At 43.6% G+C, this 15711-nt stretch overlaps 2 protein-coding genes across 4 annotated transcripts in view; both read left to right on the top strand.

Annotated features, from left to right (window-relative positions):
- The first annotated feature begins 822 nt into the window (after positions 1 to 822).
- On the top strand, positions 823 to 6480 carry DUSP12 (dual specificity phosphatase 12). Its single transcript, XM_060644474.2, has 6 exons — positions 823 to 1220; positions 2513 to 2626; positions 2716 to 2834; positions 3238 to 3334; positions 3998 to 4184; positions 6089 to 6480. Exons 1-6 carry the CDS (start codon positions 838 to 840, stop codon positions 6248 to 6250), a joined length of 1062 nt encoding a protein of 353 aa, XP_060500457.1. The 5' UTR covers positions 823 to 837; the 3' UTR covers positions 6251 to 6480.
- Positions 6481 to 13123: 6643 nt separating this feature from the next.
- Positions 13124 to 15711, top strand: part of ATF6 (activating transcription factor 6) — a 199432-nt gene continuing 196844 nt past the window's right edge. The window contains exons 1-2 of one of the 3 annotated variants that reach the window (XM_078441310.2): positions 13124 to 13235; positions 13721 to 14035. In XM_078441310.2, coding sequence (XP_078297436.1) covers positions 13984 to 14035 — 52 coding nt within the window. In that variant the 5' untranslated portion in view covers positions 13124 to 13235; positions 13721 to 13983. The remainder of the gene's footprint in view (positions 13236 to 13720; positions 14036 to 15711) is intronic. The other 2 variants (XM_078441311.2, XM_078441309.2) reach the window with 2 other exon arrangements.

The following is a 15711-nucleotide window of genomic DNA, read 5'->3' as shown; positions in this document are numbered from 1 at the left end:
CTCCACAGACCAGATGTTCCCCTATCTGGCTTCCTCTTTTCAGGCCTTCCTAGTCCCTGAGATGCAACCATATTGTAATTAGGCCAATTAATAACCCTACAATGATCCCTAGATGTATAAGTGAAAGGAAGAATCACAGGTCTCTTTCTTTAAATCAAAAGCTAGAAATGATCATGCCAAAAGCCAAAATAGGCTGAAAACTAGGCCTTTTGCACCCAACAGCTAACATGTGAATGCAACGGAAAAATTCTAAAAAGCAATTAAAAATGCTACTTCAGGGAACATGCAAATGATAAGAAAGTGAGATAGGTTCCCGGTGTTCTTGGGTTGGAGAGTACTAACACACAAAAATATGAGATTAGTATCTTAAAAGTATATAGGACAGCGTACATCAACAAGAAAGAGATTCACATACCAAAAAAAAAAAACTGGGCAAAGAAAGAAAAGAAAAATTAATCACAAGAGAAAAAAACACAAACAGAAGGCTTCATAAATGTTGAAAAAACGGTTTTACCCCAGTTGGATAAAATGAGAGTTGATTCGGTTGGTGGGACCATTATTTCAAATTTGAGTCCAGCTGCTCTTATCGCCCCTTTCCATGAAGTCTCAACACTATAAGCCCGAGAAACCCTGTATATGGGCAAGTTTATCCTCTACCACCAATCTAGGGAAGCTGGGGCCAGACTCGGGCTTTAAAGGCTGCTCTGCCTCAGCCACAGCATCACCTTGCCCCAGAAGTGCGCATTCCTGCCACGGCCGCGGTCCTCCGAGGGCGCGGCTGCGCATCTAAGGCCGGCTCGTCCCAGAGGAAGGGCGTTCTAGCCGGCCGCCTACTCGATGGTAGGGCCCCTGGCCGCTCGGCCTCTGGCCGCCGCCATGTTGGAGGCGCAGGGAGGGAGTCATGGCTGCCCGCGGCCGGGTGACAGTCAGAGCGGGGCCAGCTCCGCCGGGCAGATGCTGGAGGTGCGGCCGGGGCTGTACCTGGGTGGAGCCGCGGCCGCGGCGGAGCCGGACCACCTGAGGGAGGCGGGCATCACGGCCGTGCTGACGGTGGACTCGGAGGAGCCCGACTTCAGGTCGGGCGCCGGGATCGAGGGTCTACGGCGCCTCTTTGTGCCGGCGCTGGACAAGCCCGAAACTGACCTGCTCAGCCATCTGGACCGGTGTGTGGCCTTCATCGGCCAGGCCCGCGACGAGGGCCGCGCGACGTTGGTGCACTGGTGAGCGGCCCGCACGAGGGGGTGCAGCCCCGCTTCGCTTCCAGCCTGCCGCCGCCCCCCTTCCTCCGAGGATCCTAGGGGAGGGCGAAGGGGCTGTCAGACCACCGGGACCTCCTCTCCCTCCCTCCCTCCCTCCCTTGGCTGGCGGGTGTCCGGGAGAAAGGAGGGGGCAGGGGGCGGGGCCCCTGAAGGCGTGCTGGCTCATTCATTCCTGTTTTGATGATTCACACTTGTGTATTTTGATGCATCCTGCAGCCCCCCTCCCAACCCGGAGTTGTTTTTTAGCGGGGGTGGGGCTGATAAACGGCCAAGTCCCTGCACCTAGAGAGTTTAAAGCTCTTCAGAAGAAGCCAGGCACCTACCCCGATGATTGTAATGCAGACTGTGATGCGAGTCATGTGCCAAAGGAGATGAACAAAAGTTATTCAACCTTCAGAGGAAAAGTAGATTCTTTTCAGTGTTTTTGTTTGGGGCAGAGGGTGGTTGATGAAGGGGAGAAATGGGGGGAGAAAAATTGGTTAGGACACGAGGGATCCCTAAGCCACGCCCACGGGAAAGGTGGAGTTACGTCGTAGCAATGCCAAAAAGAAAATCTTGATAGGTATTTGGGAATTCTTAGTAGTCCTTTCTAGTTGGATTGGAGTGTAGTAACAGGAGTTTCGGTTTATTGAGCCAGCACTTTTACTGTGTGCCAGCTCTCGTTCTAAATATTTACATAAAGGACATAAGGTAGTGGTAAAATGGAGAGAAGCCTGGGACCGGGTTTCCAGGCCCCTTAATGCCAAGAGCAAGGGAGCTTGGATTTTTTCCAAAGCCATTATAATTTATTTTAATTAGTGTAAAATTAGTGTATTACCTTTTGAAAAGCTAATACATTCACATAGTTCAGAATTCAAAAGCAAAAAGGAAATAAATAGGGGTGCCTGGGTGTCTCGATTGTTTAGCGTCTGACTCAGCGATCTCACGGTTTGTGGGTTCGAGCCCTGCCTCCAGCTCTGATAGGTGGGAGCCTGGAGCCTGCTTTGGATCCCGTGTGTGTCTCCCTCTCTGCCCCTTCCTCTGCTCATTCATTCTCTCTTTCTCTCTCAAAAATAAATGTTAAAGAAATAAAAAAAAAAAAAAAGGAAATAATTCTTTTGTATGTCGTTAGTATTTCAGAGACAAAGAGTTTATCTTGGGCAGAAGAAGCAGACATGGAGTGGACCTGAACTTTACCACTGATAGGGAGCTGGGCTTTTTTGTTTTTTTAATTGCTGCTGTTTGCTGTTTTATTTTAGAGGTCTTTTTTTCAGTCATGCAGGAGTCAGTCGAAGTGTGGCTATAATAACTGCTTTTCTGATGAAGACTGACCAGCTTACCTTTGAAAAAGCCTATGAAAATCTCCAGACCATCCAACCAGAGGCTAAGTGAGTTCTTTTTATAGTAATAATTGTTTTTGCAGTGTGATTTTACTCATTTAATGAAAACTTAACTTTAAATTTGCTTGTCCTTACAGGATGAATGAGGGCTTTGAGTGGCAACTAAAATTATACCAGGCAATGGGATATGAAGTAGATACTTCGAGTGCAGTTTATAAGCAATATCGTTTACAAAAGGTTACAGAAAAGTATCCAGGTAAGTGATAATTGCTGGTGATAATTGCTTATTGGGCCCTTTTTAGATGTTCCTTGCTCTGACATGAAAGGCTTCAGGTGCATTATCTCACTTTTCCAGCCATCTCTTGAGACGGGTACTATTATTTCCTTTTGAAACTGTGATTTAGCAAGAAATAACTTGTTCCAGGTCACATGGTTTGTCAGTGGTGGGCTGGGATTTGAACTCAGGCAGTCTGTCCCAGAACCCAAGGGCTTCACTATGCTCTCCTACCTCCCCCTGATTTCTCCTCACTGGAGATTTTTTTTTTCTTTTTTAATTTCTGAGGTTAGCACTTCTTGCCTTAGTTTGACATTAGCTGAACTTTGCCTGACAATGCAGAGTTAACTTCAACAATTAGATACATTTTAATTATGTGCTGTAGAATTACAGAACTTACCTCAAGAACTCTTTGCTGTCGACCCAACGACCATTTCACAAGGATTGAAAGACGAGGTTCTCTACAAATGTAGAAAGTGCAGGTAAAATATTTTCTATCCTCTGGAGATTTTGCCTTGTCTCAGTAGCTGAAAAGTATTGAAAGTTTCGTTTTCTTAAAATCTGCAGGGAGAACTTGTTTAATTGAGTAACGTAGAAATGTCAAAATCAGGGGTGCCTGGGTGGTTCAGTGGGTTAAGCGCCCAACTCTTGATTTCAGGTCAGGTCATGATCCCAGGGTTGTGGAATGGAGCCCATGCTGAGTGTGGAGCCTGCTTGGGATTCTCTCTCTCTCTCTTCCTTTCTCGTGTGTGTGTGTGTGTGTGTGTGTGTGTGTGTGTGCGCGCACACACACACGTGCAAGTGCGGGGAGGGGCAGAGAGAGAGGAGAAAGAAAATTCCAAGCAGGCTCCCCATTTAGCATGGAATCCAACCAGACGCTGAATTGCACAACTGTGAGATCGTGACCTGAGCTGAAATCAAGAGTCGGACACTTAACCAACTAAGCCACCCAGGCGCCCCTTCACATCTGCTTTTAAGAAGAGAATAAGTTCTTAAGAGTGAAAATAAATCAGATTATTTGTAGAGGTTATTGAAAATTACAGTAGCATAATCAATTTTATTTTATTTTGCTAAGAAATACTGCACACTGCATCTATTTTTTCATTGTTTTGAAAGCCATTAATGTTTTTGTTTGGGGCTTGCAGGCGATCTTTATTTCGAAGTTCTAGCATTTTGGATCATAATGAAGGAAGTGGTCCTATAGCCTTTGCCCACAAGAGAGTGACGCCATCTTTGATGCTCACCACAGGGGGTCAGGCTCAATGTACATCGTATTTCATTGAACCTGTACAGTGGATGGAATCTGCCTTGCTGGGCGTGATGGATGGACAGGTAGGAACACATTATATTTTCTGCAGTTTCATTATATCATCTATATTTTGTTCTCTCTCGGACTTTAAACCATCATAACTACCTTCTTGATGAAGATTATATCTTTCTAGTGTAGATAAGACTCTATCAAATATATTAATTAAATAAAACCCAGCTGATCTAAAATAGTGAACCACTTCTAGTTGGGGGCTCTTGGTCTAAGTTAATTCCTTTCAAGGCTATTTATGTTTTTTCAAGTAGAAGACTAATATAAGCCAATTAGAATGTATTTTAACAAAACGCAAACTTAGTAACAGGTAAGGGCAAATAAGGATTTTAAAATTATATTTAAAGTTTTTCTTCCCTCTCTTTTTTTTTTCTTTTGGCTCCATAACGTCTCTCTTTTTTCCTGATCTTTCAGTTTGTATGTTTGCTGAGAGATTTGTTTTCATTTCCTGTTAATTCTTAAGAATGCAGCTCATGTGAGCATTGTGACGGCCACATTTCTCATTTAGGTTTGCTTAATATTATGGGGCGCCTGGGTGGCGCAGTCGGTTAAGCGTCCGACTTCAGCCAGGTCACGATCTCACGGTCCGTGAGTTCGAGCCCCGCGTCAGGCTCTGGGCTGATGGCTCGGAGCCTGGAGCCTGTTTCTGATTCTGTGTCTCCCTCTCTCTTTGCCCCTCCCCCGTTCATGCTCTGTCTCTCTCTGTCCCAAAAATAAATAAAAAACGTTGAAAAAAAAAAAAAAATTTAAAAAAAAATATTAATCTAAAGATACCCTTTTTTTTTTTTTTTTAGTTTATTCATTCATTTTTGAGAGAGAGAGAGAGTGCGCACAAGTAGGAAAGGGACAGACAGAGAGGGAGAGACACAGGATCTGAAGCAGGCTTTGCACTGTCAGCACAGAGCCCAACGTGGGGCTTGAACCCACAAACTGTGGGATCATGACCTGAGCTGAAGTCAGATGCTCGACAGACTGAGCCACCCAGGTGCCCCTAAAGATATTCTTAATCTTAATCTAAGATATAGTCTTTTGTTTTTAATCTCTTTATTTTTTATTTTTTTTAATGTTTATTTTTGAGAGAGAGAGAGAGAGCGCGCACAAGCAGGGGAGGGACAGAGAGAGAGGGCCACACAGAATCTGAGGTGGGCTCTGTGCTGACAGCAGTGAGCCCCACGCGGGGCTCAATCTCACAAACTGTGAGATCGTGACCTGAGCCAAGATTAGATGCTCAACAAACTGAGCCACCCAGGCATCCCTTTATTATTTTTAAATGTTTATTTATTTATTTTGAGAAAGAGAGAGCGTGACTGGGGAAGAGGGACAGAAAGAGAGGGAGAGAGAGAATCCCTCACTGACAGTGTAGAGCCCGACCATGGGACCTTATCCCATGAACCCCAGGGAGATCATGACCTGAGCCGAAATTAAGAGTCTGATGCTTAACTGGCTGAGCCACCCAGGGGCCCCTGTTTATTTGTTTTAAAATAGCCAGGAAGCTGAGACCTAACTTACATGCCGTCAATATCATTAATAGAACGTGAGACTCCTAACATGCCTTCCTGTTCTGTAGCCGTGATGATCTTAGTTTGAGATACTAAACCGCAGGCTGATTTAAAAGCCAGCACGTGCCACATCCTGCAGCCTTGGGTTTCCTACCTCCGCCGTCACCTTTCTCCCCTCATGCGCGGATTCATCTGGTCCTTTGCCAAACTCCCAGGACACAACATGCTTCTTGCACAATTATCATAGCCCTCCATCTTAGTATGGCGAATTGCCATCGCCTTTCATCTTGCTGATTAGATCGTAAACTCCGTGGAGGTAAGAGCTGTGTCTTACCTGTTTTATATCCTATATTGCCAGTGGTAATTATTTGTTTTATATACAGGTGAGTGAATGAAGTAACACAGTTGCTTTATTTCAGCTTCTTTGCCCCAAATGCAATGCCAAGTTGGGTTCTTTCAATTGGTATGGTGAACAGTGCTCCTGTGGTAGATGGATAACACCTGCTTTTCAAATACATAAGAATAGAGTGGATGAAATGAAGACGCTGCCGGTTTGGGGACCACAGACAAGAAAAACTTGAACTTGTGACATTTTTGATAGCTTGGAAAGAAACTTGCTGACACGTGCTTCCCTTGCTTGTTGTCATTCATGGCCGATTGTCTAGTTTTTAGACCGTCAACATTTCATTTACTGTGACTTGGAAACTGTGCTTTGTTAGTCTCTTATTTCAGTAGAATACTTTATGTGGAAATCAAAACTTTTAATCATGTAAATTATACTTTATTTGATATTAAAATTTTGTATAACCCAGATTCGTTCCTTGTTTCGTATATTTTAAAGAGTTCTGATTTTTGGAATGTTAAGTGATCTTAAGGTCTGGATGGACAAAATTATGTACAAAAATTGGAAATGATTGTGTTTAAATAGATTTATTTCTAGAAATGCAAAGCAGATTTGTTTGGACATATTTTGAAACTTCTCTTTCTTTTCTAAAAACCTTTTCTTTTTTTTTTTTTTTTTAATGTCTTATTTGTTTTTGAGAGAGAGAGAGACAGAGGGTGAGCAGGGGAAGGTCAGAGAGAGAGGGAGGCACAGAATCCAAAGCAGACTCCAGGCTCTGAGCGGTCAGGACAGAGTCTGATACGGGGCTTGAACCCACGAACTGTGAGATCATGACCTGAGACGAAATCAAGATTTGGTTGCTCAACCAACTGAGCCACCCAGGCGCGCCCCCTAGTTTAACTTTTGAAATGGTGGGAGTGTTGTGATTTGTGAGAATATCTTAACATAGGACTTGAAGCCTTTGGTAACTTTTATAAAATAATTTTTTCTTATGAGAAAAATTTCTCCCATTTTTATCTTAGCTTTTGTAATATCTGTTCCCTTTGCTTCATAATATACTCTAGAAAACCTTAAAAACAATTAGGCTGAAACACATGAATTTTGCCTTTTGTAGGTAACAAGTAATAAGAGTTTTGTATGGCTTGAGTTAATACCTATCAATCCCACGCTGTAGCATCTAGCGTGGGGAAAATTGCATAGGTTTTATTTGGATCTGCAATTGTCAATTCCGTAAATAATTTACTGAGCAACTATTCTGTGCACAATTCTAGATGATGCAGTGAGCACACTAGATAAAGACCCGTCTTCTTGCAATTTACATTCCAGCCAGGAGAAAGAGACAAAATAGCTTTTTTTGGAAGATAATTGGTATTTGCCAGTGGAAAATGAATTCGGGGGAATTGACTTTATGTAAATTTTGAAATTTTGTGAAACATCCACTAAGCGAAAGTTTCCGATTTCAAATCCATTAATGTTAAAACATTTTGGGTGGTAAATAGAAAATCCATTATGCCTTCATTCTCAAGAACAAACAAACAAATGGAACGCTTTTTAATATTTAAGAGTATCCATTTACAACATGATGGGCTTACAGATCTGTAGAAAATAGCAATTTTAACTTTCTTTCACAGCAGTGTTTCTGGCGCAGTTAAAATAGTACTGAAGGAGTAGAGTGGGCTCTGAGAATTCTGGTTTCACCTGTTCCCAACTTCCTGGCTTGTGTTTGTTTATTTATTTATTTTGATTTAAACATTGTTTTTAACTTACTTTGAGAAAGAGACAGTGCAAGCGGGGTAGGGGTAGACAAAGAGGGAGAGAGAGAGAATCCCAAGCAGGCTCGAACTACGTGGGGCTGGAACTCCGAACCCTGAGATCATGACCTGAGCTGAAACCAGGAGCCAGACGCTTAACTGACCGAGCCACCCAGGCGGCCCCTTGGAAGGTCTTTTGAAAGTTGAGCGTCAGTTTTCTTTCATGAAATGGGAATAATACACGCTCTGCCATCCTTTAAAAACATTATTTTAAAGGTCATTTGCATAAGCCTTAATTCCTTATATAAAACGGAGAGATAATAGGATTCAATCTGGGTTTTTATGGGGATTTGGGTGATATAATGCAGTGCCTAGCTAGTAGCATTCAACGTTGTTCCTCAAAATAGCTACAATTTTTTGAAAATTTACCATGGGCTAATTAGCATACCAATCATTTAGTGTGTATTATGGAATTTAATCCTCCCCCCAAACCCTACGAGATAGGTCCTGTTATTCCCTTTTTACACGTAAAATTGAGGCTCAGAAAGATTAAGTCACTTCATCAAAGTTACATTGCTAGAAAATGGTTGAACCTAGATTTGAACCAAGATTTGGCTTATTCCAAAATCTGAGGTTTTTTTTTTTTTTTTTTTTTAATGTTTATTTATTTTTGAGCGAGAGAGAAACAGAGCACAAGTAGGGGAGAGGCAGAGAGACAGGGAGACACAGAATCCGAAGCAGGCTCCAAGCTGTCAGCACAGAGCCTGACACGGCTCAAACCCACAAGCTGCGAGATCATGACCCGATCTGAAGTCGGACACCCAACCAACTAAACCACCCAGGCTCCCCCAAGATCTGAGCTTTTAACCTCTGTATTCTAATGTTTGGATTCACTGTTTAGGGTGACCTAGAAGATGTCATAATGAAAATACCAGGTGGTAAAAATATAGAACTGATGAAATACAATTAAAACAAAATTTTTTTCAATCTTTATTTATTTTTGAGAGACAGAGAGACAGAGCGTGAGCAGGGGAGGAACAGAGAGAGACGGAGACACAGAATCTGAAGTAGGCTCCAGGCTCTGAGCTGTCAGCACAGAGCCTGATACGGGGCTCGAACCCACAAGCTGCGAGATCATGACCTGAACCGAAGTCGGACACTTAACCGACTGAGCCACCCAGGCACCCTGAAATACAATTTTTAAGCAAGTTATAAATTCACTGGTCAGGTATCCCACCAACATTTGCAGCATCCTGACGAGTGCAAATTGAGGCCCATGTGCTATTTGTCTTAGTATTTGAAAGTTACAAATCAAGCTACCAAACTGTTATTCCCTTATCTTGACAAACATGCCTTCCTAAAGACCTGGAAGACAAGGTTGGAGTTTAAAATTCTCTGACTTTATGGATTCCTTGCCAAAACATGACAGTGTAGGAGAGTTGGCCCCTGACCTACAGACTGCCCCCTTTCCCCACCCCTGGGTTTGTTTATATGGCCCGTGCATATGCGGATGTGGACTTTCCACCTCACATTTCTAAGCTCTGTTTACACCCCTGGCATACAGCATTGGCACAGTTCACCCTTAGGAGTCAGAAACCTAAGCAAGCTTCAGAAGCAGGTGTGGAGCTATTTGGGCATAAGAAGTGTGTTTAGGAGGAGGCATGTGTTCCAGTTGGGCATCTCACCTTGGTACCATGGATTCTCCCCCTGCAGGAAGAGACACTGCCAGACGCCAGAGTAGAGTCCTCAGAAGTATGGATCTAGGCAAGGGTCTCCTTTATGTCTCTAGACAAAACTCTCATTTTTTTTTTTTTAATATTTATTTTTGAGAGAGAGAGAGAGAGAGACAACACGAGCAGGGCAGGGACAGAGAGAGAGGGTGACGCAGAATCAGAAGCAGGCTCCAGGCTCTGAGCTGTCAGCACAGAGCCCGACGCGGGGCTCGAACTCACGGACCGCGAGATCGTGACCTGAGCCGAAGTCGGACGCTTAACCGACTGAGCCACCCAGGCGCCCCTAAATAAGACATTTTTAAAAATCCTTTAAAGGAAACCTTTCGCATGAAAGTTGGGAACAAGTTAAAAGATGTACACTCTGCATCTGCCTTCAATGTGGTACGAGAGGTCCTTGCCATTGCAACAACATAGGAGAGGAAACAACTGTACAAACCAACTGTAGAAAGGCATTTCTGAGCGAAAACTGAACATGGAACAGGTAGTAGATAATATTAAGGAATTATTAATTTTGGTGGGTATCGTAACAGTGTTGTAGTCATGTTTTTAAAAATTTGAAAAAAGCCTTGTCAGGATATCCATTAAAGTATTTATAGGTGAAATAACACGCTCTCTGGGATTTTCTTTAAAACACCCCAGGGGAAAAAACAAAGCAAAATAAAAAGTAAGTGTTGTGGGGAGAGAGGGTAGATAAAAAAAGAATGGGAAACTGTTGAAGTTGGGTGCCAAGAACGAGTCTTCACTACCTTTTCTTTGTGTTTGAAATTTTCCACATTAAAGGTCAATTTAAGGGGCGCCTGGGTGGCTCAGTCGGTTAAGCGTCCGACTTCGTCTCTGGTCATGATCTCGTGGTCCGTGAGTTTGAGCCCCGCGTCGGGCTCTGCGCTGACCGCTCAGAGCCTGGAGCCTGTTTCAGATACTGTGTCTCCCTCTCTATCTCTGACCCTCCCCCGTTCATGCTCTGTCTCTCTCTGTCTCAAAAATAAATAAACGTTAAAAAAAAAAAATTAAAAAAAAAAATAAAGGTCAATTTAAGGGGCGCTTGGGTGGCTCAGTTGGTTAGGTGTCCGACTTCAACTCAGGTCATGATCTCATGGCTCAGGAGTTCGAGCCCTGCATGGGGTTCTCTGCTGTCAGCACGGAGCGGACAATTTAAAAAAGGTTACAATGGGGGCACCTGGGTGGGTCAGTTGGTTAAGTGTCTGACTCTTGATCTTGGCTCAGGTCATGACCTCGTGGTTCTTGAGAGTGAGCTGTATCGGGCTCCGCACTGGGCATAGAGCCTGCTTGCCTGCTTGGGATTCTCTCTCTCTCTCTCTCTCTCTCTCTCTCTCTCTCTCCCTCTCTCTCTCTCTCCCTCTGCCCCTCTTCCCCTGCTCACATGTGCTCTCTCTCACTCAAAATAAATAGATTTTAAAAAGAGGTTACATGCTAAAATAAATTTTAAAATATTCGTATTTGCATACAAGTTTTTCTACATAGAAAATTCTGGAGATTTACAGACAAAATATTACAGTCACATAATTCAGCAAGGTTTTTAAATTTTTTTTAACGTTTATTTATTTTTGAGAGAGGGAGAGAGAGACAGAGCACAAGTGGGGGAGGGGCAGAGAGAGAGGGAGACACAGAATCCGAAACAGGCTCCAGGCTCCGAGCCGTCAGCACAGAGCCCAATGCAGGGCTTGAACTCATGAGCTATGAGATTATGACGTGAGCTGAAGTCAGATGCTTAACCGAAGTCGGATGCTTAAACCACGGCCACCCAGGCGCCCCATCCAGCAAGGTTTTTGGATACAGGATTGCTGTATAAAAATCAATAGTGCTACTATACCCCAGCAATAACCAAATAAGGAGAAAAAAAAGAATGTGAAAAACAAAACTATAAAACTATGGAAAGAAAATTTAAAACATCTCTGTGACCCGAGGAGAGGGAAGGATTTCTTAAGCAAGTTACAAATAGCACAGATCATAAACAGAAGATTGGTAAATTTGACTACATTGAAATTGAAACCTAAAGACAAAAACCCCATAAACAAAAAAACAAGTGTAAACTTAAGAGAAGGTATTGGCAACATATATACCAGTTAAATGAATAGAGTAGGCTAGCTAAAGACGTACATACCATTGAGAGAAAGAAAATACAGTAGCAAATTTTATAAGAATAGGCAATTCACAGGGGCGCCTGGGTGGCTCAGTCGGTTAAGCATCTGACTTTGGCTCAGGTCATGATCTCGCGGTCCGTGAGTTCGAGCCCCGCGTCGGGCTCTGTGCTGACAGCTCAGAGCCTGGAGCCTGTTTCAGATTCTGTGTCTCCCTCTCTCTCTGACCCTCCCCCGTTCATGCTGTCTCTCCCTGTCTCAAAAATAAAATAAAACGTTAAAAAAAAAAAAAATTAAAAAAAAAGAATAGGCAATTCACAGAAGAGGAAATAAAGTTTAATAAACGCGAAAAGATCTACCCCATATTTAATTGTCAGGGAAATGTAAATTATAGTCACACCCTTCACGGGGCAAAAAATGTGAAAGTGACCATATCTAGTGTTGGTGAGAATGTGGAGTAGAGAGCTCATCACTGGTAGAAAGGATGTAAATTGGTATAATTTGGCAGATATTAACATTCATACTCTATGACCCAGCGTATATCTTAAAGACATTTTTGCACATATGCATGAAGAGAGTCATAGAAGGATGTATGTAACAGTAAAAATTTAAAACAATCCAAATGTCCGTTAGTAGAGAAATGAAAAATGAAATTGTGATATATAGATTTTTTTCAAGGAAATACCATGTAACAGTTCAAACATGAATAGATCATCAAAAAGTAATGTTGAATGAGAAAAGTGGCTTGGAGAACATGAGTATGATACATTTATGTAAATTTAAAAATCCAACACAACACTAAATATATGTATCTACAAACATATTTAAACATGAGACAGGTAAAAATAAACATGGATTTGATTCCCATAAAATTCATAATAGAAGTTGTCTATGGGGGGGTGGGGGTGGGGAAATGAAGCAGGAGAAGCAGAATTGGGCTTTATCTATCATGTTTAATTTCTTACAGTATGAAAAATCTGAAAGAAAACTAGAAAATGTTAATATTTGTTAATTTTTGGCGATAGGGACGCAAATGCTTGTTTCATCGTCATCTGCGCTTTTCGGATAAAAATAAAAACTTTGAAAAAAAATGGCTGGAGTTCAGTCATGGTGATTTAAAAAAAAAAAAAAAAAAGACCAAGGTATCTGGTGGATGTAGAATAAAAGACTCTTGATGGTTTTATTTTAGGGCTTTCTTTTTATGGTCCGTTTTTTGAATAGAAGCGATATTTATTTCACTATCTCATGTTTAGTTACCTCATGACACAAGGAATCATTTCGGGGAAATGTTTCCGGTTTGGGGTCCCAGGACTGGATTGAATACTGCGGATTATGCAATCCGCAGTAACCCCGCAGCCACGAGGAGTTCGCCGGATTCTGGGAAGCATTTGTTTGGTGTAGTAACCATGGGAAGGATTCCACTCGGTCCTAGAGGGATCCGGGTTCTTAGGGTATTTGAAATACCCGCGGCTGAAATGCTGTAAGAAGGAATTCTATGACGTAGCGTTCTTGAAATTGTTCCGTCAAACTCAATCCAACCTTTCAGTGGCAGTTCGGGATGTGAATTGCTTCGGAACAAAACCGACTCTCCAGTTCCAGCAATAGAAAGATTACGAATCTACCTTATTCTAGGTTGTAGGGTCAGGTCGCTCGGATTTCCACTGCGAAGTACTATGCGTTAGAAACGCATATCTAGGAGATAGGTGTGAGGACGAGGAGTTCCCTCTTCTATATTCGCCTTGCTTAAATTTGTTTAAATAGAAGGGGGCTTTCTGGAAGTACGACGGACGTGCTGTTGTTTTGTTGTTTACCTCAGGTACTGTGCCCGTGAAGAGAGGCGGGTCTAACGAACGCGGCACAAGAGTTGAGTTTTTCTTTCACACACTCGTGTCTACGCAGAATTTTTACAATGACGGCCAGCGATTGCAAAAAAATTAAATCACATTGACTTTATGGGTCTCTGCCTTTGTTCCGAGATAGCTACACCGTGGTATTAACAAGGATATGCGAGGAACAAGCCGGTCTATCCAGAAAGGGCTTTTACTTTTCATTTCGACATCGATACATTTTATTTAACGAAAGTAGGGCTTATGTGTCTTTTTTTCTTTTTTTTTCCTTGAAACAGCGGGACAGAAAGTGCCGCAAACTCCCAAAGGGAACTAGTTACTCGGAGATCTGCTGAAAAGGAGCTCGGTCTCTGACGTTTCTCCTTTCTGATTTGCGCAAGCTCCCCGGGGCAGCGGGCGTAGTTTGTCTTCGCTCGGCCACCGTCCCCGCGCCGGGACGGGGTATTTTGTCCGCCTGCCGCCGCCGTCCGAGCTGTTAGTCACCGAGTTCCAGGCCGCGGGAGCGTGGGGTGTGCGGGAGCCGGCTGGCGTTGCCGGCACCATGGAGTCGCCTCTTAGCCCGGGCCTTTCTCACCGAGCGAACGAGGATTGGGGTGAGTGGCGGCCGAGAAGGTGCCAGCGCTGGCCGCGGGGTTCTTCCTCCCTCCTTCCGCCCACTTGGGGAGACAGGTGTGGGCGAACTCTGCCCCGGGAGCCGGGGCTAACTCGTCGCTTCCGTCCGTGGACCTGCCTGGAAGAGTCTAGCAGAACCGGGCGGTTTCTGCCCTGGCACCCGGCAGCGTAAAATGTTGCCTGATTGGAATTGTTACCGTGTTTCGCCATTTGCGCTGGGAAAGTACCAGGGGGTCAGGATGTGGGAGCGGAAAGGGCGTCGGTAAGAAGCAGAGGGCAGGATGGCTGGGATCACCAGAAAGGCTGGAAGCTGTTTTCTCAGTGTGGGATGTGGGCGGTGATTGCCGTGGAGTGTGTCTGTACGTGTTTGTGTGACAGAAGGGGAATGTATGCAAAGATCTTCGTGTCGCAGCTGCCATTGTTGGTCTAGACTTGATGTCCATCTTGGCAGAGAACCAAAGCACCTGACCTTGGGTCTCTGACTGCCTAGACCTAACGCTTAAAAACGGATGTAATCCTGACTGCCCTTCAGAAACAGCGCCAATTTGTTTTTAAGTTGTTTCGTGTCTCTTTTGTTTGGTTTTGTGATCGGGAAGAGCGGAATGGAAGGCAGTGGGAATGACGGTGGGGAAACTTTGTCATCTAGGTGTTTAGAGGAAACTTGTATTCTTCTCTTCGTTTTGGGACATAGGACTAATGCTGTTCTCCGGCTCCAGCGAGAATTTGGGATTGCGTGGGTCTCTGAGTGGGCCCTGTAGTGAGCCTACTCCTTTCACCTACTTTGGAACTTGGGGGGTAATCCGGGGGGAATCCAGACTGATCTTCATCTTTCCTCCTTGGGCCACCATTCTCGGTAGCAAGAGCGTAATCTCAATTCTATGTATTGAACTGAAGTCCTCATTTGATTTTCTTTTTTTAAAAAAAAATTTTTTTTTAAAATGTTTATTTATTTTTGAGACAGAGAGAGACAGAGCATGAATGGGGGAGGGGCAGAGAGAGGGAGACACAGAATCGGAAGCAGGCTCCAGGCTCTGAGCCATCAGCCCAGAGCCTGATGCGGGGCTCGAACTCACAAACCGTGAGATCGTGACCTGAGCTGAAGTCGGACGCTCAACCGACTGAGCCACCCAGGCGCCCCCTCATTTGATTTTCTAAGGACAGAACTCCTCTTAGATTATGTGCAGTAGGAGCTTTATTTCAGTCCTTGGGTAGATTTCCTAGGAGCTGCTGGAAGAAACTTGAGACTGTCGATTCCAAGTGTGTTTTCCTGAGCCAAATATAGTGGTAATAGGAATAATTACCATTTATCTAGCCCTTTGTTTGCGTCAGGTGTCCTGCTAGGCTCTTAACATGCATTGACTTCTTTAATCCTCCCTACAGCACACGGAGGAGGTATTATTAACTTACAGATGAAAAAACAGGCTGAGAGAGAGGGCGAATGTTCAGTGTTGTAGCAAGTGAGGGGAGCAAGCAGGATCGGGAGGTTTGTTTACCTCCAAAGCCTGTGCTCTTAGTCACTATTCCAGAATGCTTTTCCTAAATTATTTCTACAGATTTGATTCTTCCCAAGATCCACCCCCTCCATCAGTTATTAATAAATCTAGAATGTCAGGTAGTTATGGTTTTTCTCAGCTAGTTAACTATTATATTTTTATGA

The sequence above is a fragment of the Panthera onca genome, chromosome F1 (genome assembly GCF_046562875.1).
Source record: "Panthera onca isolate mPanOnc1 chromosome F1, mPanOnc1 haplotype 2, whole genome shotgun sequence".
Lineage (NCBI taxonomy): Eukaryota > Metazoa > Chordata > Mammalia > Carnivora > Felidae > Panthera > Panthera onca.
Note: the sequence above shows the minus strand (reverse complement) of the source record. Positions and strands in the feature narration are given on the sequence as shown.